Source organism: Gambusia affinis, linkage group LG21 (genome assembly GCF_019740435.1).
Source record: "Gambusia affinis linkage group LG21, SWU_Gaff_1.0, whole genome shotgun sequence".
Classification (NCBI taxonomy): Eukaryota; Metazoa; Chordata; class Actinopteri; order Cyprinodontiformes; family Poeciliidae; genus Gambusia; species Gambusia affinis.
The window spans coordinates 1,402,683-1,425,793 of record NC_057888.1 but is presented as its reverse complement, the minus strand read 5'-3'; the positions used below and the strand labels follow the sequence as shown (position 1 = coordinate 1,425,793).

At 40.1% G+C, this 23,111-nt stretch overlaps 1 protein-coding gene across 2 annotated transcripts in view; it reads left to right on the top strand.

Moving 5' to 3' along the window:
- The window catches only part of LOC122824383 (phospholipase D1-like), a 34,343-nt gene extending 12,478 nt beyond the window's left edge, over positions 1-21,865 (top strand). For both annotated transcript variants that reach the window (XM_044104988.1, XM_044104989.1), the window contains exons 2-26: positions 4,787-4,948; positions 5,026-5,189; positions 5,907-6,049; positions 6,171-6,276; positions 6,350-6,415; positions 6,789-6,847; positions 7,513-7,605; positions 8,569-8,721; positions 9,611-9,760; positions 11,319-11,402; positions 12,004-12,085; positions 12,477-12,587; positions 12,658-12,840; positions 13,174-13,378; positions 15,470-15,598; positions 15,679-15,797; positions 15,925-16,038; positions 16,684-16,794; positions 17,080-17,168; positions 18,187-18,300; positions 18,396-18,445; positions 19,077-19,211; positions 19,285-19,438; positions 19,936-20,053; positions 20,610-21,865. In XM_044104988.1, coding sequence (XP_043960923.1) covers positions 4,819-4,948; positions 5,026-5,189; positions 5,907-6,049; positions 6,171-6,276; positions 6,350-6,415; positions 6,789-6,847; positions 7,513-7,605; positions 8,569-8,721; positions 9,611-9,760; positions 11,319-11,402; positions 12,004-12,085; positions 12,477-12,587; positions 12,658-12,840; positions 13,174-13,378; positions 15,470-15,598; positions 15,679-15,797; positions 15,925-16,038; positions 16,684-16,794; positions 17,080-17,168; positions 18,187-18,300; positions 18,396-18,445; positions 19,077-19,211; positions 19,285-19,438; positions 19,936-20,053; positions 20,610-20,834 — 3,087 coding nt within the window. In that variant the 5' untranslated portion in view covers positions 4,787-4,818 and the 3' untranslated portion in view covers positions 20,835-21,865. The remainder of the gene's footprint in view (positions 1-4,786; positions 4,949-5,025; positions 5,190-5,906; positions 6,050-6,170; positions 6,277-6,349; positions 6,416-6,788; positions 6,848-7,512; positions 7,606-8,568; positions 8,722-9,610; positions 9,761-11,318; positions 11,403-12,003; positions 12,086-12,476; positions 12,588-12,657; positions 12,841-13,173; positions 13,379-15,469; positions 15,599-15,678; positions 15,798-15,924; positions 16,039-16,683; positions 16,795-17,079; positions 17,169-18,186; positions 18,301-18,395; positions 18,446-19,076; positions 19,212-19,284; positions 19,439-19,935; positions 20,054-20,609) is intronic.
- Positions 21,866-23,111: the final 1,246 nt, after the last annotated feature.

Genomic DNA, 23,111 nt, shown 5'->3' with positions numbered 1-23,111 from the left:
GCAGAATTTAAAAATCTTGAAAATAATTTTGTAGAAAAACCATTGAAAGGGCGTGCTGTGGTGGCGCAGGGGTGAGGCACGGCCCACATGTGGAGGCCTCGGTCCTCGGCGCGGCTGTCGCGGGTTCGAGTCCCGGCCTGGCGGCCTTTGCTGCGTGTCCACTCCTTCTCTCGTTATCCACTTTCCTGTCAGTTAACTGTCAGCTGGAGGCCACTAGAGCCAAAAAAAATCTTTAAAAAACCCCCAAAACCCATTGAAAAACCTTTGAACCAGTTTGTCCTAAAAGGCCAGGTGTTTGGTGTTTCTGTACGTTGACACTGGGAGCTGAGCCACTCACAGTCTGCCCAGTTCAGCAGCTCTGGTTTAAATGGATTTTCGGAGAAAATCCTCCTCTGTTTGCTGTTAGTCACAACGTAAAAACAAAGATCTTCTATTTCAGGCCTGAACAAGCGTTTCACTCGTCTGACCCGTTTTGTTGACCGGAGCTGAAAAGCCGGAGTTTTTCCTGGACCAACTGAATAAGGATAAAGGAGAAACATAATTGTTAGTGTAGATGATTCTTTTGATGTTTTGAGGTTGATTTAATTAAAAATGTGGAAGTAAATGAGGCGTTCAGGGGCGGCTCAGACCTTCTTGACTTCTGGTTGAACTTTGGTGCGGTGACTTTCTGCTCCGCCGGTTCAACCAGACTCTCGTTTTCTTCTGGTTAACAATGAGCGGCTGTTTCCAGCAGAGACTCGAGCCGCTCAGGATGTTTGTTCTGCATGCTTTGCATACTACAAACACCCAGCTCTCTCTGAACGCGGGCCAGAACCAGGTTGCGGCGACCCGCCGGCCACAAAGCACCGGGTTGATTTACATGACAGTTATCAGTTTGCTGAGCTGATGTTGGAGAATTCCGTCTTAGCGCTAACGGACAAGCTAGCATCTTGGGGTTCAGCCAATCAGCGCCTGGATTGGTTGCTTTGCAAACACCAGCCAGTAGCATGCTAACGATTAGCATTTTAGCTTCCATGCTCATTTTACAAAGAAGCTGATATATTTACTAAAAATAATCACAAATAGGACAATTTATCTCTTGTTTGTAGTCGCATTTAACAGAAACATTCCTAAATATTGGACTATGAAGCAGAAAAGCGACAGCAGAGAGGATTTTATTCTGTCAACTCTGCTGCTGCTAACTCTGTAACAAATGTGGCAGAAAGTAAACAGACATCATTTTTATTATATAATATTTATTACCAAGAAGCACTGTTACAAAAATAATCCACCAAACACACCTTCTTTTCTTTGTGTGCAGAATCAAAAGCTCCATCTCCTCTAGATTAGCAGCCAAATTTAGCCGCTAATCAGATCCAAGAAAAATGTTTGGAATGAAAGTTGAGCTGCTGCGTTTGGACCCGATTGGTTTTTAAACAGAACCTGTGATTCCAGGACCTCTGGACGTTTTTCATGCGTTCAGCTGATCAGCTGCAGCGTCTTTCCAGGCGATTAATCCATAAAAATTGTTAATTTCGTTCGTTTCGCTTCGTTTCAGACGGTCAACGCTTTGCTGAGGTTCATGAAATCAGATCTAAACGGAATAAAATAAAATTCTTTAAAACTGGTTAATCTGTGATTCAACAACGAAGCCGATTCGTTTTACCTTTTATGATTTCTTCCAAAAATGTATTTTTTTGGTTTCATTCAGTCAATTTAATCAAATTTTGTTTAAATTACATTTGATAAAATCTGTAAACTTCTGTTGGAGAGTGAACAGAGAGACTCTGCGTGTTGCAATTAACAATAAATCATTTAATTGCACAATAAACTAAAACAAACTCAATAATTTTCATTTTCATGATTTGCCATTTTACTCTTTCATTCTGCTGCTTTGGTCTCAACTCAACATCTTTCTGAAAAATAACTTTGTTTACAGAGAATTCATTTTATTTGTCGTTTTGTTTATTTATTTTGAGTATTTAAAAAGTCTTCCAGCTCCAGTTAAATATTCATTAGAATTTAAAGTTTATTTTAGAAAATGTTCTTACTTTATTATCACACCTTTATCATCATGTAACACGAAAATGTTCTTAAAGCAACAATATTATCATTTATTTTGATAACTTTTACCGCCTCAACATCTGAAACTTCTGGTGAATCTATTTGATGGTAACTGACTTTGTTTTGTGTTTTTATTGTTACTAAATTAACCTTTACTTCCTCCTGACCTTCACTCTGTTGTGGTTTAACTTTATCTGACTTTACTGATGGAAGTATTTTTGTTTAGTTTCAAATATCTTAGTGAACTTGAAGCAAAACGAAACTTTTCAGTGAGACAAAGGAATTTGTTTTGAGTCAATAATTCCTAAATATTGATGTAAAAGTTTATTTCTAAAGAGAAATCAGTGGATTGATTATTATTATAAATATTACTCTTTCATCAATACTATGAAATGACATTCCTTTATCATTCTGAAAGTTACTTGTGAGTTATTTTGATTTTAAGTGAACATTTCAACAGACAGAGGATCTGAAACCGTTTCCTTCTCCTGCTTCTCGCTCTGGTTTCTGCGGTTCTGTTGGTCGGAAGTGAAAGCAGACGGACCGCAGCAAAACCACCGTTTCACTTTCTGTGGAGCCCAGAAATATCTGACAGGAGCCAGTGAAACCTTTTGAGTATCATTTAGATCGTAAACAAATAGCCAGCGGTTTGTGTTTGCTCTGATTCCTGTGGAGGTTTTCATTGAATTTATCCACCAGAATAAAAAGTTTAAAACTTTTGTCTGTTTTCAAACCAACTCACTGTAGTTGGTAAAAAACATGGTGGCCTTTTTTCATGCGATCTCTAACCAGACGTTACTACTGGCGAAGACGATGAAGAAGACGACAGGAAGTGGCAGGAGCATGAAGGGACTGCAGGTTTTAAGTGACTTATCAGTTTTTAAACAACCTTTAAAAACATTGTAATTAAATTTTTTGTAGTGGATGAGAGTGAAGCTGGTCCAAAGATAAACCAAAAGATTTTCAGTTTCTGACTTAAGAGGAAACTCACTTTCCTTTTCAATGCACAAGACAAAGTTTTACCAAGTAGTTTCTAGTTTCTTGTTCAGATTTGTTAATCCGCTTGAAATACAACAAAACTAACTTATGAATAACATTTCTGCAAAAAATTCTGTTTTAAGTCAATAATTCCTGAATATTGATGAAAAAATACTTATTCCATTGGCAGATTATTTCAATTAAATCATGTGGAAAATATCTTGTTATAAGTGAAATAATCTACAATCAGTGTTTTCTCATCAATATTAACAGAAAGTTGCTGAAAAGTTATTTTTAGTTTTTATTTCAGTTGTTCTTGGATATTTGGACTAGAAACCAGAAACAAACTGTAAGATGTTGTGTTTTTGCAGTGAACCAGTTTGGTTTCCACAACATCTTACATGAAAAATGTTTGTATAACTGCAGATAAATTCCATGATTTTAGTCTGAATTCAAAGCTTTCCAAATGTTTTTCCAATATTTGAGCTTTAAAGGTGACAGAAAGCTGGAAGCAAAAGGCAGCTGATAAAAACCAATAAATGATTTTACAGGTTTATTGGTGAAGATGTTCTGGTTCTGCCGTCTTTCCCTCCAGGCCACGATAATCCAGACATCCTGGATTAGCAGAAACACGGATTCATGTCTGAACGTATTCCTGTGAAAACAGGAGGGAGTTTTAAGGAAGGAGAAAAATCATCGGCGTTTTGAGTTCAGTCATGAATGAAAAGATCGAGTCGAGGGATTTTCACCAAAACTGACCCAGAAACACAAACAGCAGCTGAGCACAAATTAAATATTATCAGATAAATTACTCTAGAAACACGTCAGACGACGTTTAAAATCACATTTAATAAAATTTTTCATGTTGAAAATCATCAGATCTACAGGAGCAGCTTTCCATTCTTCCTGTTTCACATCTGGAGGTTTTATTGTTGAAAAGTTTAATTTTAGTTCAGTGATGGTTTCGATTTTTTTTGTTTTTTGAATGTTTGTGGATTTTATCTGGGCAGCAGTTATTATTATTATTATTATTATTATTATTATTATTATTATTATTATTATTATTATTATTATTATTATTATTATGATTCTTGTTGTTTTTAAAGTGTTTTGTGAATAAAGTAGTTTAAACAAACTGAATGTTTGGTTTCAGGATTAAACAGTTTGTTTGGTTTGTAGATTAGTGGTTTTTCAGACTCAAGCTGCCAAATCTAAACATGTTTTTATTTTTAAATTTGATGTGAATGCAGTGAAGGAAGATTTCACTCTGAGCTCCTTTAGTGGGAGTTTTACTTTCACCTGGTTCCAGTTGTTAACAAATCTCCTGTTAAACTCATTTTGCTGTCTAGTTACTAATCTGTTAATCCAGAAATAATCCCCAGGTCAGCGTTTCTCTGCAGTGAAAAGCTTTTCACATGTTGATGGCAGAAGGATTTATTTTATTACAAATAACTAAATATTCAGTTGCATTTCAGTCAGAAACATTTTTATTTTTTTATTTAAAAAGGAATTATATAATTTCTTTATTTGTAATATTGTATAATAAAACAGCTTAAATTAAAAGTAAAATGTACCAATTTTTTTTATCTGATTGATCATCAGAATAATCGACAGATTAATCAATAACTCAGTCTTATTTGAAAGTGTTTCTGATGGAAAATCAGCTGAAATATTTCATCTTTTCACAGCGGTTGTTCTTCCACTGTAATCAGGTTTCATGTTTTTGGCTGAAACAAACCCTCGCTGCCGTTACCTGTCTCTCCAGGTGAGCCCTGGGCTCCAGGCTGAGTGTTAGCCATGCTGCGGCAGAGCGAGCCGACCTCCAGTACTCTGCACCTGGTAGCCAGCGACATGACCTCCATCATGGAGCAGCTGGACGCTAAAGATCTCGACGTTGGCGACGGCGAGTTCCCCGCAAAGGAAGCCGGTAGCTGCCTTCGCGCTGCATTTACTTCCTCCCTCTGTTTCCTGCCGGTTTGTCACCGCTGGTTGTTTTCCCTGCAGGGGACCAGTTGCCCTTCACCGCGATTTATAATTTGGTGGGTTTCAAGGAGTCCGACGCCATGGTCTTCCTGTCGTCTCCCATCACCGCCAAAATCCTGGAAGTGGAGCGATACACGTCGAATCAGGACCGCTTCAACAACACCGTCCAGAGGAGCGTCAACAAGGTGCCCGTTTCACTTTTCACTTGTTCTGCAACCAGCCACACATCCTGGCTTTTAACTGTAGATCACTGCTGAGGACACGGGGGTCCTAACCTTTTACAACTTGGACCAAAATCCTCAGGAGACATTTTGTTTTTCTCACTGGAAACACAAAATAATTTAGTTGTGCAGCTTTTTTGTCTTTATAAAATAACAAGTCTATTTCCAGCAACAAAAACTGAAAACTTTATTCCAAAATTCTCCGTTTACCAAGTTTAAGAGAATAAATGTGCCGAGTTTTTTTGTTGTTGAATGACATTAAAATGAAAACACGGCTAAATGTGCAAAATGTTTCCTATTAAAGAATTAAATTTTTCTGAACGTGAAAAAGATCAAAAGTTCCCACTGAAGCTCAGATTTGTAGCTGTGATCTGGAACTGCAGTGAGGGGCCACACAAAATTGTTCAAAGGGCCACAAATGGCCCCCGTGCCACAGGTTGGTTCAGGGGAAACTGTGCCAGCAGCAACAGGCACAGAGTGAATGAAGAGCCCATTAAACCCTGAAAAAATGATTTTCAAAGAAAATCTGATCCACAGTTAAAATAACCAGAAGTAGAAAAACATCCTGGCTGTTTTAACGTTACATTAAATCAAAGTCATTTTCACTTAAGGAGCAAACTGACGGTGAAATGTGAAGTTACGTTTCTGCTTGAGAGAGCTGAGCGGTTCCTGTTGTTGCAGTCGACGCCGGCCATGTACCGGATCGAGCTGAAACACGGCGAGTTCACCTGGGAGGTGAAGAAGAAGGAGAAACACTTTGTGGAGCTTCACAGGGACCTGAGGGCCTACAAGGCGCTGCGGCGCCTCCACCTGCCGTCACGGGGGTAAGGCTGCTGCAACCGGCAACCAGCAACCTGCTGCAACAGGCAACCTGCTGCAACCGGCAACCAGCAACCTGCTGCAACCGGCAACCTGCTGTCTGAAGTGACTCCTCTGTTTCTGCAGGAACTCGATCAGGAGAAGAACGACGATGAAGATGGAGAAGGCTCAGATCCCCGTCCTCCCCAGAGAAGAAGTGAAGAACCAAAGTGGAAGCATTTCCAGCCGCAAGGTTCTCCTCCCACCTCTGGTTTCATCCAGTCGCTCGTGTGTTGAGCTTCTGTTGATCGGTGTTTTTGTTTCAGAAACAACTTGAGGATTACTTGAACAACCTGCTGCAGATGCCGATGTACAGGAGCTGCCACGCCACGGTACGGACAACACGTTGATAAACATGTTAATAAACATGTTAATAAACACGTTAATAAACATGTTAATAAACATGTTAATAAACACGTCGATAAACACGTTAATAAACACGTTGATAAACATGTTAATAAACACGTTGATAAACATGTTAATAAACACATTAATAAACACGTTGATAAACACGTCAATAAACACACAGGGTTTAATAAACTGAGTGTTTATTAAAGGTTTTGCAGCTTCAGGATAAATTTGTTGTTAAATTTCTGTGAATGTTTTAAACTTCCACTCAGCCTCAAATATGTTTTGCTGCTTTAACTCTAAATAAAACGTTTCTTTAATTCGAAGGTTGAATTAATTAATTTTTTATGTTTTCAGATGGAGTTTATAGACGTCAGCCAACTTTCCTTCATTCATGATTTGGGTCCCAAAGGATTGTAAGTTTATGTTTTATAAAGATGTTTACAGTTATCAGGTTGTAATTTAATATTTCTAACTAAAATATCTTATTTAAAACAATTCAACATTACTTTGAGACTTTATTTTATTGATTAAAAAAACAACAACTAAACAATAGAAATGAAGTTTGTAAACTTTTCTGAGACGTTTGTTTCTTATTATTGTCTTTAGAAAAACTGTTTCAATATGTTTATTTTTTAATTGGAGAATAAACTTTTCCTCCATGTTTCCTGTTTGGTGGTAAAAATATGTTTCACTTCAGCTGAAGTTCAGATTCATAACAAGATATTTAGATTTTAACACTAACAGAGTCTGATTTGATCTGATCAGCTGGGAATCAGCAGGTCAGAGTTTAAATTCAGCTTGTGTGAAATTAAACTCCAATATTTTATCTATAATATTTTATCTGCAGCCAATATGAAAACCCAGATTAATGATTTTATGAATAAATGTCTGGATATTTAGTTTAGTTTGGTACATTTGCTGCTTATTTTCCACCTTTCATAGAAACTAATGAATAAAGATGAATTCATTGGACTGAACCAGCTGGTAAAGAATTGCACTATAAAAAGTGAAGATAATGAATGTTGAAGATTAAACTGATTAAAATAAAATCGTAACATTTTGTTTTCTGATTCTCCAGGGAGGGAATGGTGCTGAAGCGTTCTGGGGGCCATCGATTCCCCGGACTGAACTGCTGCGGGCGCAGCAGGATCTGCTACCGCTGGTCCAAACGGTCAGAACAGAACCAGAACAGAACCAAACCCAGAACAGAACCAAACCATCAACAGAACCAAACCAGAAAAGAATCAGAACCCAACCAGAACAGAACCAAACCCAGACAGAACCAAACCCAAACCATGACCAGAACAGAATCAGAACAGAATCAGAACAGAATCAGAACAGAACCAGAACAGAACCAAACCAGAAAAGAATCAGAACAGAACCAGAACAGAACCAAACCATCAACAGAACCAAACCAGAACAGAACCAGAACAGAACCAAACCAGAACAGAACCAGAACAGAACCACACAGAACCAAACCAAACGAGCCTGCTTCCAGTGGATCTCCTTTCTGCTGGTTGTTTGTTTTGTTCACTCAGAGACAGGAAACTGATTTTATTAAGTAACCAGAGCTGCAGACGACAAACAGTAATAAACGTTTCCAGGTATAATAATATCGCCACTCACAGCTTGTTTTTATACAAACAGAAAGTCTGACATGCTGGGATCCTGCAAGGTGTTGGAAAATAACTTTCCACTCGAGAAAAATACATTTAAAATACATATTAAAGAGTTAAAAGTCTCTTTGTTGACTGGAGGTTATTAAAAATGTTACATAAAGGTCGACTTTGCATATGAGAGCTTTGGCTTTCTGTTCTGTTTAGTACAATAATCCCTCATAAAGTGGTAAACAAGCTCAACAACTGTTAGCTAGCTGCTAACAAACACCAGAAACAAGCCTCCTTCCAAACAGACCATAAATAGTCAGAGTGGAGCCTCAGTGGGGTTCCTCAGGGCTGTGATCTTAGTCCCAACACATTCACACACAAAGGCTCACATTTTCTGCTTCAACACAACTGGTATAAAAATGGATCATAATGAGTTTTGGTCTGATTTTAGCTGGTAATATTTTCATGAACCAGAGGAGAACTGGAGTTTATTCCTAACGTGTTGCTTGATGTTTCTGTGTTATCAGCTGGCTGGTGGTGAAAGACTCTTTCCTGATGTACATGAAGCCAGACTCCGGTGCCATCTCCTTCGTGATGCTGTTCGACAAAGAGTTCAGCGTCAAGTTGGACTCCAAAGAGACAGAAACCAAACATGGCCTCCGCATCGACAGCCTGTCCAGGTTCCTCAACCTTTTCTTTTGAATCCGTCTGCTGGTTTGGAGCAAAACAAATGTAATTTCATCAGACGTTGACGCAACACATTGCTGTAACAAACAAGAAGCAGAGTTTGCAAACTAGCATGGACCAAACATGGCAGATAAATGGAGGGAATCCTCTGAGTTTGGTGCCTCTGGTAAGGCACAGGAAGTTAACGTCAAAACTTATTCAATTAATTTGTTTCCATTTCCTGTTTAGCGAATTAAAGGGGCGGTATCATGTAAAATGTACTTTTTAAAGCTTTATTATGTTCTAATGTTATTCCCTCATCATAAACATACCAGGAGTTTTGCTTTCATCTCCATGGCATCTGTTCAAAACGTCCGGGTGGACCTAGCCCCGCCTTCAGGGCGCGTCTCCTCCTCCACTCTGCTCCTTCAGACTAGCCTGCAACAATTAGCAAACACCTGGTGGAGCTGCTAAAACGTTGCTGAAGGGTTAATAGAGGAGCCATTTTGTGATGACTCCCTGCAGGTGGAGCTTCAGAGAGAGGCAGAGTTTCTTAAAGAGACAGAGGCCCAATTTTAAGGAAGTAACATTTTTTAAGTGATATATATATATATATATATATATATATATATATATATATATATATATATATATATATATACACACACAGAAACACGGCTACTATTAAACAGTTTAAATAGATAAATCAGTTTCTCTCCTTTTTGTCTGATTTGAAACGCACTAAAAAACAAATCAAATCTGTGATTTAAAACAAAGGAACGTACATATACCGTTACTCCCATCAGTCGCCCTGTTGGGTTTGAGTTGTCCCGTTCTGTGCGGTTCTGAACAGAACCCGTTGGTTCTGAACAGAACCCGTTGGTTCTGTGCGGTTCTGTTCAGGTCGTTGGTGCTGAAGTGCTCCAGCTACAGACACGCCCGCTGGTGGGGCCAGGCCATCGAAACCTTCTCCCAGAAGTACGGCGCCGCCTTCCTCAAGGACCACCGCTTCGGATCCTTCGCCAGACAGGAGGAGAACATCCCTGCCAAATGGTAACCGTGACAACCAGCTTTCACTGTAAAAACAGCTGCATGATTCAGAGTTATTTTATTATCACTTAAAGGATCTTAATAAATTCTGACTGCATGGTTACTCTTTATGTGGCTCTCAGAAATGAAGTGAATCTACATGGATTTATTTTTTATCCGTTGGATGAACTGGAGGCGAGTCGGTCTGCTGTAAACCGATGCAGTTTGTCTAGACGAGGTCTGGTCCAGCTGGCAGAGTCTGTTTTCACCTCTTCAGCTTCTACATTTTTAAGGAAATCGTCCCAGTTTTGGATTTAAAGCTGAGTCCATGTCCGTAGAAAAGTAAAAATAAAACTTTAGAAATGTTTCTGAGGGGTTATTTTCTGTTTTCATCCTGCAGAGATGAAAGTTAATGTTGGTTTAAAGGATGCATCTTGTCAGTGGAGATTCTTTCAGTTGTAACCCGACACACAGAGAGGGAAAGTGACACTCAGCGGCTCATCACCTGTCCACCTGAGGGCAACTCTACACCCAGACACACCAGGCTGCGTGTGTGTGTGTGTGTGTGTGTGTGTGTGTGTGTGTGTGTGTGCGTGTGTGTGTGCGTGTGTGTGTGTGTGTGTGTTGGTCGGTTAAAGCTTAATGTTTCTGCACATGACCAACAAGTTGAAACCAGAGTTTTAAACCAGATATTTACTTAAACTTTAAAAAAATAACAGCACCAGAACTTTAACACATTCAGCTTTGATTCATTAATTATGTTGATTTTAATGTGTTGAACATGTTAATGCAACTAATCACTTTTTAAAAAAATTTCTTTTTTTCACATAGTTCTGAGTGGAACCTTTTAATTCAGTTGTTTCTGGTACACCTGTAAATTTGACGTACAAACATCAACAATGGATTACGGAGCAACTTTATGCTAAAACAATAAAAACCTTCATTGAGCTCATCTGTCAATTTATTCAGTAACTTAGCTGCAAAAAAAGGTTTTTGAAATGAAGATGTTCCTCATTTCATCAGTTTAAAATACTAATTTTACATTTTTAGTGTCTTTATTTTTTCCAGAAGATTTCTGAGATTTACCTCAAAATTTCTGAGTTTTTCTAGTAATTCTTTTGACTTTTCAAACTTTTCCTTGTTTTTTTATTTTTTTCCAGATGATTTCTGTGATTATTTTCAAAATGTTTGACTTTTCAAACTCAAAAATTTTCTTGATTTTTTTTTTCTTTTTTTAAATTTGATTTATTTTTATTTTTTTACAAAATTTTTCTAGCATCTTTTCATCTTTTCAAATCTTTTAGTTTCTTTGGTGGAAAAGTATTTATTACTTTGTGTCTACAGTGTCCCTAATATACTGTCATATTTTTGCACTAGAAATTAGACTAAAATTCCTGGCAAGGTTTTGATTTTTTTCAGTGTAGCTTCGTCAGGTTAACAGCTTCTTCCTTCCTGAGTTTCAGGCCTGATTTAACTGAGCTGAATGATTCTCTCTGCTGTTCCTTACTTACTCTGAATGAACCAATCAGAAGCTGACACAGCAGTGACATCATCATGTGATGGTTTGCTTCGTCTCCTGCAGGTATGTGAACGGAAAAACCTACATGGAGGACGTGGCGAACGCTCTGGAGGAGGCCAAGGAGGAGATCTTCATCACGGACTGGTGGTGAGTTTAGAGTCTTCCTCCTGCTGAGCGTTGAGCTGCGCTGCTGTCAGAGTTGAGCGAGTTCAGGCGGTTTTCAGACGGATCGGGTTCTGCCCGACCCGGCCGGGTCCGAGGTTCAGAGGTTCAGATTATCGTTAGCGGAGAGAGAAACGTCGCGGCTGCAGCTGCTGAACGTAGCGGCCATGTTTTACAGTTATAGATAATATTTTTTACATTTTATTTTTTTAAATTATTTTATCTCATCTTGTTTTAATTTTTATTATTATTTTCTTTCTAATTTTCTATTTGGTTAAATATTTTTATTTTGCATTCTAATGATTTGTTTAGATACTTTGTGATTTTTATCTTTTATGTATTTATTATTGCTTCTAATTTAGTTTTTAGTTTTTTATTTATAATAATAACTATTATTATTATCATTATTATTATTATTATTATTATTATTATTATTATTATTATCATTATTATTATTATTATTATTATTATTATTATTATCATTATTATTATTATTATTATTATTATTATTTTGGTTGTGTGGAATCAGGATTTCACAGGAAGGTGAGCAGAAGAACTTAATCCAGTTTCCTGCTTCGTGCTGCAGGTTGAGTCCAGAGATCTTCCTCAAGCGGCCCGTCGTCGAGGGAAACCGATGGCGTCTCGACTGCATCCTGAAGCGCAAAGCGGTGAGCGACACTTTGAATCCAAACTCATCATCTGGACTCAGGAACGGGAAGAGATGCAAACTTCATTTTGTTCCAGAACGAATTGATAAAACTTGATAAACTGATCAATATTGATAATCAGCTGTCTGTGCAGTTTATAAGTTAACTTAAGAATGTTTTTGATCATTTTAGCAGAAAACTTGTGAAAAAATTTGGCTGTTTGTTGATTTTGAGTGAATATCCACAAAACCTGGAGGAACTGATTGATGTAACTTGATTTGATAAAATGATGTTTGATCTGGAGTGTTGTGATGATGGATCCGTCTGGAGTCGAGAGGGGCCACATGAAGCGCCGTGGCGGGCCGGCTGTGGCCCCCGGGCCTCCAGTTTGACACAGTTGTAACCGTTGCAGCAACAAGGCGTTCGGATCTTCGTGATGCTCTACAAGGAGGTGGAGCTGGCTCTGGGCATCAACTCCGGATACAGCAAGCGGACGCTGCTGCGCCTCCACCCCAACATCAAGGTCCGACCCGCTTCCTGCCGACGGCGCCGCCACGCCGCCGCTTCCTGTCTGACGCTCCGTCTCCCCCCAGGTGATGCGGCATCCCGACCACGTCTCCTCCGCCGTCTACCTGTGGGCGCATCACGAGAAGATCGTGGTGATCGACCAGTCGGTGGCGTTCGTGGGCGGCATCGACCTGGCGTACGGCCGCTGGGACGACCGGGAGCATCGGCTCACCGACATCGGCAGCGTGACGCTCTCACACCTGGAGCAGGTCAGGAGAAATCATCGATCAATAATTGATAAATAATCCCAAACATGATCAACTGATCACAAACTGAGTGGGGCAGAAACCAGTTACATTTACTTTTTAAAAACATTTATTTTTGTTCATTTATTTAAATTTCTCCCACTTCCAGTGTTACTAAATTTATTGATCTTTAAGGACGTCGTTATTACCTGAATATTACCTGAATATTGTTCTGTTACCTCCCTGAATATGTTGCAGTTTTTAAAAAAGTAGTTTAGTTTTTTAAATTTATCTTAAATCAGACCAAATTTTTCCTGTTCTAAACTTTCATCTCCTCCTGCGGTTCTTGGTTTTCAGGTTGCAGCAGCGCCCTCCAGCTCAGCAGCGCCCTCCGGTGGCGGCGGCCAGAACAGAGTTTTCTCGGTGATGGACTCTGGAGATCAGCCCAAGCTGAAGAGTCACGGGAGGATGAGGAGGACGAGGATGAGCATCAAGAAGCACCTGCAGAAACACGGGCTGGCGCGCCCCGACAGCGACAGCGACCTGGAGGAGGAGGAGGAGAGTGAGTCCAAAACACTGGGATCCACTGGGATCCATTCAGATCCACTCTATATTATTTAAATTTATTGTTAAATTTGTGTTTTTATCTTCAAAATGCTGGCAAGGTTTGTGAGAAAAGTTTAAAAACCCTGAAAATAATAAAATAAACTTCTAGTTATTTTTATTTAAATTAAACATTTGATCCGTTTTATTAAAATTTTCCTTTGAAATAAACAAACTCATAACTTTCATAAAAAAGGTTTTAATCATTTTCTAGACTTAATAAGCATTTCTAAAAATTTTCTTTGGACTTTTTCACCCAAATCAGTTAATAAAATTAAAAATGATCAGTTCCCGACCATTTCAGAGGAATGGTTGTCCAAAGTGTGGTCCAGGGGCCATTTGTGGCCCTCTGGGTGAGTTTTTCTGGCCCTATTGAATTCACAATTAATTTGAGGTTTTTATATATTTGAGATATTCTTATTTTTGTTTCTTTAGCAACAAGACAAAGTTTTATTTAAAAAACTGTGTTTCTGTTTTCATTGATAAAACTTTTCGCTGCTCAACGGGATAAAAAACTGATAAAAAAAAAAAAAAGTTTTGGAAAATGAAACGAGACGCTGTTAATATTCTGCAGATTCCTCCTGTACAAAATTTAGACTAATTAGTTTTATTAGAATATTGTCTATTTGTTATATTATAGAAGCAATAAAGACACAAATGTATTTATTAAAAATAACTTTTTTTCTTTTTTAGTTTTAATTAAAAACTGAAACATTTTTGGCCCGAAGGATAAAAAGTTTGGACTCCACTGATGTAGAAAATAAAGTGTGAGAGGACAGGTTAGCAGGATGTTGCTGCCCGTTGCAGTGGCCGGTTGCCGGTTGCTGGTTGCCGGTTGCTGACGTTTCCGCTGCGGCCGGTCTGTTCAGGTTGGTCGTCCAGCATCAACAGCCAGCAGACTCTGATTCCCAGTCGGCTGCTGGAGCTGCGGGCGGCGCCGCCGCCGCCGCCGCTCAGCCAGGCCGGTGAGTCCCGGCACGACGGCCACCTGACCCCATTTCCCAGCATGCACTGCTGTGGATTTGACCTTCACTCGACAACCTTTGGTCTTCCGGGTCAAAGGTTGATCTTTGTTTTTCAAAGCAGAGAATCTGTGGTGGTTTTTCTGATGTCGGAGAAATAAAATCATGATGGAGTGAATTCAGCATTATGATTTTATAATTGATTGTCAATTATTGGTAATTTAATCTGTTCCTCAATACTTGAGTAGATTTTTTACCTTTTTACTCTTCAGTAATTTCTTGGACGGATATTTTTTACTTTTACTTTTATTTTTCTGCCATCTTTGTTCTTCACTAAATATGCCAGAAATTATTTTTACTGGTTGAACTGGAACAAATACAGATGTGAAAGATCAATCATATAATAATTATTAATAACCTGTTGATTTATCAGAATCAATAAGAAAAGAAAGTTGAGATTCTCCTGTTTCTCTTTCTGTTTATTTAACTGAATAAACACAAATATTTATTTCTGAAGTTAAGAAACTATTTTATTTTCCTTCTGCCAACAAAAACTGAATGTTTATATTTTAAACTGTACATAAAGTCATTATTCAGTAAAACATTCAGGTTTTTATTTTTGCATGTTTATGTGATTTTTTCATGTTCCTGCTCCAGTTTTTCTCCAAACATCGTTTTTCTCGCTGTAAAAACTCTGAACATGAAGATGATTTTAAACTTTAGTCACCAGAGCTCAACTTTTTACATTTCTGCTCATTTTTAATGTCATTTTTATGGTGAAACTGAATTTTAAATCAACATTGTCGTAGCAGAACTTCACCATCTTAGAAATCCAGTTTTCTGGAACATGAAACTTCCAGGCTTGGAGTTTTTGAAGTTTGTTTTCCTGGTTTGATGTTTGATGTTTTACATCCTCACAGATTAACAGTTTAACTCATAAGTTGTTTTTGAAGCTGGTTTAGTTTTTTCTTTACTTTTGTTTAATAATTCTGGAAATGAACCATTTGGCGAGTTTGTATTTCTTTTATTATGTCTGGCCAGCAGAGCTGTTGAGTTAATATCTATATTTGCGTATATGTTTGTTTCAGGGAGCCGCTCGGTGCGAAGTCTCCATACGGGCGTCGGGGATCTGTTCGGAGACACCAGGTTCTGGCACGGGAAGGATTACTGCAACTTTGTGCACAAGGACTGGATTCAGCTGGACAAACCTTTCGATGGTGCTCTTCCTCTCACATCTCCGTTCCAGCTGGATTCATCTTCCGTGTTTTACTTATTCTCCCATTTTCGTCTGTTTTAGATTTCATAGACAGACATAAAACTCCCAGAATGCCTTGGCACGACATCGCGTCAGTCGTCCACGGGAAGGCGGCGCGAGACGTGGCTCGACATTTCATCCAGCGGTGGAACTTCACCAAGGTTAGCGCTGTTAGCATCTGCAGAGACGACGGTGTCATTTGTTTTAATGTTTTGATGCTAAATTTAAAACCATTTGGATAAATCTGTCTGGATTTTCTTTATGGTTCTGGTTTCTCCTCTATTCCAGCTGGTGAAGCCAAAGTATCGCTCTCTGTCGTTTCCTTACCTGCTGCCCAAGTCTCACCTCACAGCCGGAGAGCTTCGATACCAAGTCCCCAACTGCACCACCGCTAAAGTTCAGGTTAGCATGCAGCTTTTATGTTTGCTGTGATTTAATTAAGTTCATTTTGTTTCATTAAACATTTACGATTACAGTTACTGGTTGTTTTCTTCTTGTTTCTTGTTTTAACTCTAAAACTAAACTAACCTGCAGTAAAGATGAAACATCTGTTATTGGATAAATGAAAATAGTTTTACTTTTAAAATCTCTGTGGGTTTGAACAGTTTGAAACGTAGCTGTAGATTTGTTTGGTGGTTTGAGGCTTTAAAAGAAGAAATCAGGATCCAAAATGTCACATTTTATTAGAAATGGAACAGAAGATCAGAGCTTACTGGAAAAGACAAGTCTCAAAGCTAACGTGTTAGCCTAGCGCTAGCAGCAGAAATGTCTCCTGGTCTTCAGCCAAAGACTAAAGAGATAAAATCTGACGCCTCCATCTTGTTTCCATCTGGTGAAGAAGGAAGTTGCTCTCAGTGTCTTCAGAGGTTTTTGTGTGGTTTCCTTCAGTGGTTGTTGGTGCAGCGCCCCCACAGGCCAGGAGGGGAACAGGTTGGTTTGACTCAGAACCACAGCAGCTGCAGGTGGAGCAGATGGTTTGGTTCTGGTTCCAGTAGAACCGGGTCTGAAATCGGATCCATCCTCTCAGTGAAATCTGTCTCTCCTCAGGTCCTTCGCTCGGCCTCCGACTGGTCAGCTGGCATCAAATACCACGAGGACTCCATCCACAGCGCTTACGTCCACGCCATCGAGAACAGCCAGCACTTCGTTTACATCGAGGTATCGTCGACATTCGCTCCAGGATTTATCGTTTCTCTGTTTCCACCAAACATCTTCAGTCTGGTGTTTTGGCCTCAGCCTCCAGTTCATTGGTTGTTTTATTTATTTTGGATATTTTCCAGATCCACTGAGAAATAAAGTTTATGAATTTTTGAGAGGGTTTTCTTGCATTATTACACAATTACATCAAATAAATATATAATACTTGAAAATCAACAATATTACTGAATAACTCCTTGGACTCCTGAACTTTTTCTGATCCGTTTCCCTTTTCTGTTCTTCCAGAATCAGTTCTTCATCAGCTGCGCAGACAACAAGCTGGTTTACAACAAGATCGGCGACGCAATAGCACAGCGCATCTTGAAGGCTTACAGGTCAGAGGTCATGACCCTTGATGACCCTTTAAGACTCAGATTGTTGTTCAGGCTCATCTCACCGCTGACGGCCTGTCGCTGTTTCACATCACTCATTTATCTTACTGTAAAGTTTCTTGTTCATTTGTCTCAGTTTAGTGGAATCAGATATTTGTATTTAAACAAAAATACTTGGTAATATTTTGTATTTTTGCAATTCAGCCAACAGGTGAAGTTTGAATCGTTCTTGAATCACAGTTGGAATTTCAGCAATAAATCATTCCAGGGCCCACAAACGGCCCCCAGACCGCACTTTGGACACCGCTGTTTGTGATGGTTGACCAATCAGAGCCCGGCTCTGTCTCAGCTTGTTGGAGAGTTGACCAATCAGAGCAGATGGTCTCTTTAGCTCTTATTCATCCGGGTTGTTTATATTTTTGGGGTTTGATTCTGTTTTAATATTATTTATAATCATCTGAGTTTTGGTTAAATTAAAGTTTCTGCTGCGTCATCATGAGAAGCACAAAGAGCCACAAACTGAGTCCAGAGAGGTTGCAGGTTCAGTGATGCTCCATAGTTTACAGCTGGATCCCCCAACTATCTGTAAATATATTTAGAGTCGTTTCTGTCTTAAATTTCAGTCCAAAAGTCTTAAATTTGACTTGGTAAAACCTGAAGAGTTTTGAGTTTTTGACTTAAAGAGGGTCTGTTACCCAAAGTTCATATTTTATGTTTTTATGATTCTACAGACACAAATAATACTTTAAAAACTTTCCCTCTGGGAAACACATAAATAATAATTGTGGTTTCTTTCACTAACTCAATATTTTCAATTTTATTGGTATTTTTAATGCTTTTATAGAATAATTTTTCAGTTCTGATAATGAGGCAGTTTGGGGGATTTAAACATCATTAGTAGAAATTTATTCTGACAACAATTAAACTCTTATCAGAATTTTAATTTATCACAATAAATGCAGGAAATGATGTGATAAAAACAAGATGGCGGCGATGTGTTGGTAACGTTTCGCCGTTGCAGGGAGGGAACGAAGTACCGCGTCTACGTGGTGACGCCTCTGCTGCCGGGCTTCGAGGGCGACATCAACACGGGGGGCGGCAGCGCCATCCAGGCGGTGATGCACTTCAACTACAGGTGAGGCGGCGCCTGGCGGGTCCACCTGCTGCTCGCCATCATCATCCTCATCCTCATCTTCATCATCCTCATCTCTGCTGCTCTTCTGTCTGCAGGACCATGAACAAAGGAGAGCACTCCATCATTTCCCAGCTGAGAGCCGAGAGTAAGGCGCCGCGTTTAGGATCCCAACGAGAATCTGACGCCGTCTGGTCCGACCGCGGCGCTGCTGCCGTATTTTAAAGATAGTTTCCAGGGGTCAGAGGTCATCCTCAATATCTTCAAAGCAGGAACAGCAGAAATAAAAAATCATTCCTGCACCAACGGAGTTGATTGACGGCAAACCTTTTAGATTTTGTAAATGTGAGGAGATGTTGACCTCTGACCTCTGGAAACATTTTTAGGAAAATTTTTTAAATGATTTCGGCTCAAATAGAAATATTTACTGGGCAAAGTAAAAGTAGCACAAACAGTTTTTAATTTGATGCCAATTTTGTTAGATCTGAGTAATGCTGGTTGACCTTTTGACCTTTAACCTTTCATTAATGTCTGCAAAGTCAAAGCAGCACAAATAAAAAACTTTTCTGCACACATGGAGCCGAAACACCAAATTATGGGAAGGAGGCGACCTGGTCGACCTTCCATGACCTTCCATGACCTTCCATGACCTTCCATGACCTCAGGAAACTTTTAAAAGTTTTAAAATAATTGCGGCACAAACGTTTTGACCAGAGCCACGCCGGCGGTTCCGTCCGACCCGGCGGTTCCGGCGTGACCCGGTTCTGTCGTGCTTGCAGTGGGGGATCAGTGGATGAACTTCATCTCGTTCACCGGCCTGCGGACGCACGCCGACCTGGAGGGGACTCTGGTCACCGAGCTCATCTACGTCCACAGCAAGATGCTGATCGCCGACGACAACACCGTCATCATCGGTGAGGCCTCGCCCGCCGGGCGCCGCCGCCTCGCAGGAGCCGCCAAACTCAGCCGGATCCGGTTTGTCTGCAGGTTCCGCCAACATCAACGACCGCAGCATGCTGGGGAAGCGGGACAGCGAGGTGGCCGTCATCGTGGAGGACTCGGAGACGGTGGACGCCGTCATGGACGGGCGGCCGTACCGGGCCGGGAAGTTCGCCCTGCATCTGCGCCTTGAGTGCTTCAGGTCCGAATGTTTCTGGGGAAAAGTCCCGTCCACTGGAAACCAAAACGATCAGTTTTTCATTCTGTCTCGACTTCCACAGTTTAGCTTCACAATGCGCCAATTATTCAGAGGAGAAAAATTCACTCTGTGATCCTGAATGTGTTTCTTTTCTAAGTTTAGAGGATTAGGGTCCGACCAGGTGAGCTGAGATTCTTTACATTTTCAGTAGCAGAACTTTGAAATAATCCAGGAGAAAACTGAGTGGAAGAAAGAAACACAAACTGAGCTGCTCAGATTAAATCTATAAAACCGTCGGAGATTTAGTTTTTGTAATTTTCTGACTTTATTCCACTGATATGTCTATTATCTCACAGTGACTTCCTGTCTGATGATGTTCCTTCCTGTCTGAACTTCCTGTCTGATGATGTTCCTTCCTGTCTGATGATGTTCCTTCCTGTCTGAACTTCCTGTCTGATGATGTTCCTTCCTGTCTGAACTTCCTGTCTGCTCTTCTTCAGGATGATCCTCGGCGCCAACACCGATCCGTCCATCAACGTTTCTGATCCCATCAGCGAACATTTCTACAAGGAGACCTGGATGGCCACCTGCGCCCGCAATGCCTCCATCTACCAGAAGGTGGGGCTGTTGCTATGGCAACAATGCTCTGGGAATATGTTATATATTATTATATTATATTATATCACATGACCAGTTTCAGGTTTTGGGGTTTTAACTGGAGGATCCCGGAGTTTTTTTATCTTTAAATTTTGTTGATGTTTCCTGGAAACCCAACATGAGTCAGATTACGAGTTAGGAAACATTTAATATGAGAGAAACTCAGCATTTTTTTTTCTTTAAAATTTTTGGCTTCATTCTCATAATTTGTACTTTTTTTTCTCTGAATTATTATTTTTTAGTTTTTTTCCTTCAGCGTTTCTTTTCTCAGAGTTCTGACTTTAATCTTCTGAGCTGAAATGTTTGAATCCTTTTTTTCCCAGTGGCACTAATCGTCTTCCGTATGTTTATAATATAAATTAGTTATTAAAGTTGTTGGGTTTGTTTAGAACTAAAAGTTTTAACAAAATAAAGTATCGGTTCCACCGGTGTTTCCGTGGTAACGGACTGGTACCGGTGTTTCCGTGGTAACAGACCCCTCCTCTGCCGCTCTGACCTTCCTCTCCGCCTGCTGCAGGTTTTCCGCTGCCTGCCGTCCAGCGACGTGCGGAACATCTCGGAGCTGGAGGGCTTCCTGGCCAAACCGGGTCTGGCCCGAGACGACCCGGCCCGCGCCCAGGAGGAGCTGAAGAAGATCCGCGGCTTCCTGGTCCAGTTCCCGCTCCAGTTCATGATCGAACAGAACCTGCTGCCGCCCATCGGCTGCAAGGAGGCCATGGTCCCCATGGAGGTCTGGACCTGACCGCCATGTTGGACCGGGAGCCGTTGCTTCTGCTCAGGACGAATTTCTGTGGTTCTGGTTCAGTCCGATGACGGCAGGGCGACCCGCCTGAGGTCCAGTCTGACGGAAGCAGCTTCTGTGCCAAAGACAGAATCAACCTGTAAGCCTGGACCCGGAGCGAAGCAGCACACACTACAGCATCCAAAACCTGCTGCTGCTCTGGAAAATGAAACTCCAGGAAGGACCAGGAACCGGCCCGATTCGTCCATCTACCAAAAACTCTCAAACCTCCTCAGCCTGTCGCAGGTTTCACATCTATCGGTTTCCTCTGATCATTGGATCTGATTGGGTTGAAACTCAACCGTTTCGCTCCACGGTGCCTGAAAACCCACTTCCTGGTTGGATACTGACTGTGCAGCTCTGCTCCTGAGAACACTATGCAACATCCAGGGCTGGGAAACGCAGCTCAACACTAACGGATAAAAACGGCAGAAATTTGATCGTAATTCTGTTAAAGTGCCAAAACCCCTGGAAGCCCCACTTCCTGGTTCCTCTGTTTACTGTGACGTCATTCTTCTGGGCAGAAATCGTTTTACAAACTTTATCTCAAATTAAGTCACTTTATAGCTTTTCGTCTCTAACATTTTGCCTCTTGGACTAACAAACTGTTGCGCTGCATAAAGAGTCCCGGAAGTGAAACTGATGGATTAAATGGTTATAGTGGTTTGTACAGTCACTCTTTGGCCGCTAGAGGGCAGCAGAATGACCTAAAATCACTAAAAATCTGAAATATTAACATTTAATGTGATTCTGTTGAAGATTTTATTTATTCATTTTGTATTATTTTTGGAGGTATTTGGGTGTCAATGAATTTTTTTAATTTTTTTTATTTGGACAAATTGTAAAACTTTCTACTGCATCATTTCCCTCCACAGGTTTGAATCTGGAAACTAATATTTAACACAATAAAGCTGTAACGGGTAAAAATTGCCTAAATCTGAAAATTTTAAATAAAAAAATAAAATACAAAAAAATTTCTGAAAGAAAAAAAACCTCTAAAAAAATCAGGAAACATTTTGTCTTTCATTTCTTTAAATTAAGACGAACATTTTCCTTTAAATTAAATTTTAATTTAACCTTAGTTTCTTCCTACTTTTTTTTAAAACAGATATCCTTACTAAGCACAGACATAAACAGACTTTATCATCATTCAACTATACATTTAAAATGTAAATATTGAGGGAAAGTTTGCTGCAACGCTCCAATAATAAACAGTAAATTTATTAAATAATAAATTGTATCAACATAAATATATGCAATAAAAATATTGTACATATGAAGCAACATTCTCATGAGGAATATTTTCTCTCAAGGTCTAAATAATCTCAAGATTTATTTTCTTGAGATTTAAATTTCAGTGTTTGGTTTGTTTTTGCTGCCCTCTAGTGGCCTTCGCGGTTTTTCCAGGTTAAACTGTAACGTAAATGTTCTGTGGCGTTTTTCTGCATGGAGCTGCGACCCGAGTCGCCGCCAGCTTGACCCCAGCCTGTTGCCATGACCTCCAGCTGACCTCAGCATGATGCTACCTCTGTGTTTCTACCTCCAGTTGGTTTTTCTGTCAAATCAAGACTTTTTGCAGCTTTGCACAAACTGAGCAAAGGTTGTCTGTTTCCGGCTGCTGTGACTGAATCTGACCGTCTGCTTTTTCTCTCTTCTGCCTGTTTCTCTATGGAAATGCACTATTTGCACAGACTGTTGTTTTCTTGCTCTTCAGTGTCCGTCATGTTGCTCTGGTGAAACATTGGACTCAATAAATGAATAAATGAAGGGTTGATGGCATTAAAATGAAGATTTCTTACATTTTTTTCCTTCTTTTCTTGACTCCATTCTCAACATTTAAGGAGCAAAAATATAGTTTTCAGGTGACTGATTAAATTCTGGAGGTAAAAACTGATCTTAACCGTCCAGGTTGGTAAATCAGGACTTTCACTGGTTCAGGTTACGGTGGCAGAAATCTGCAAACACAAAAAACAAATGCAACAAAAAAATGCTGCAAATGGAGGAAATGGGCTGCACAGTGGTGCAGTTGGTAGAGCTGTTGCCTTGCAGCAAGAAGGTCCTGGGTTCGATTCCCGGCCCGGGGTCTTTCTGCATGGAGTTTGCATGTTCTCCCTGCGCATGGTGGGTTCTCTCCGGGTTCTCCGGCTTCCTCCCACAGTCCAAAAACATGACTGTCAGGTTAATTGGTCTCTCTAAATTCTCCCTAGGTGAGTGCGTGTGTGTGTGTGTGTGTGGGGG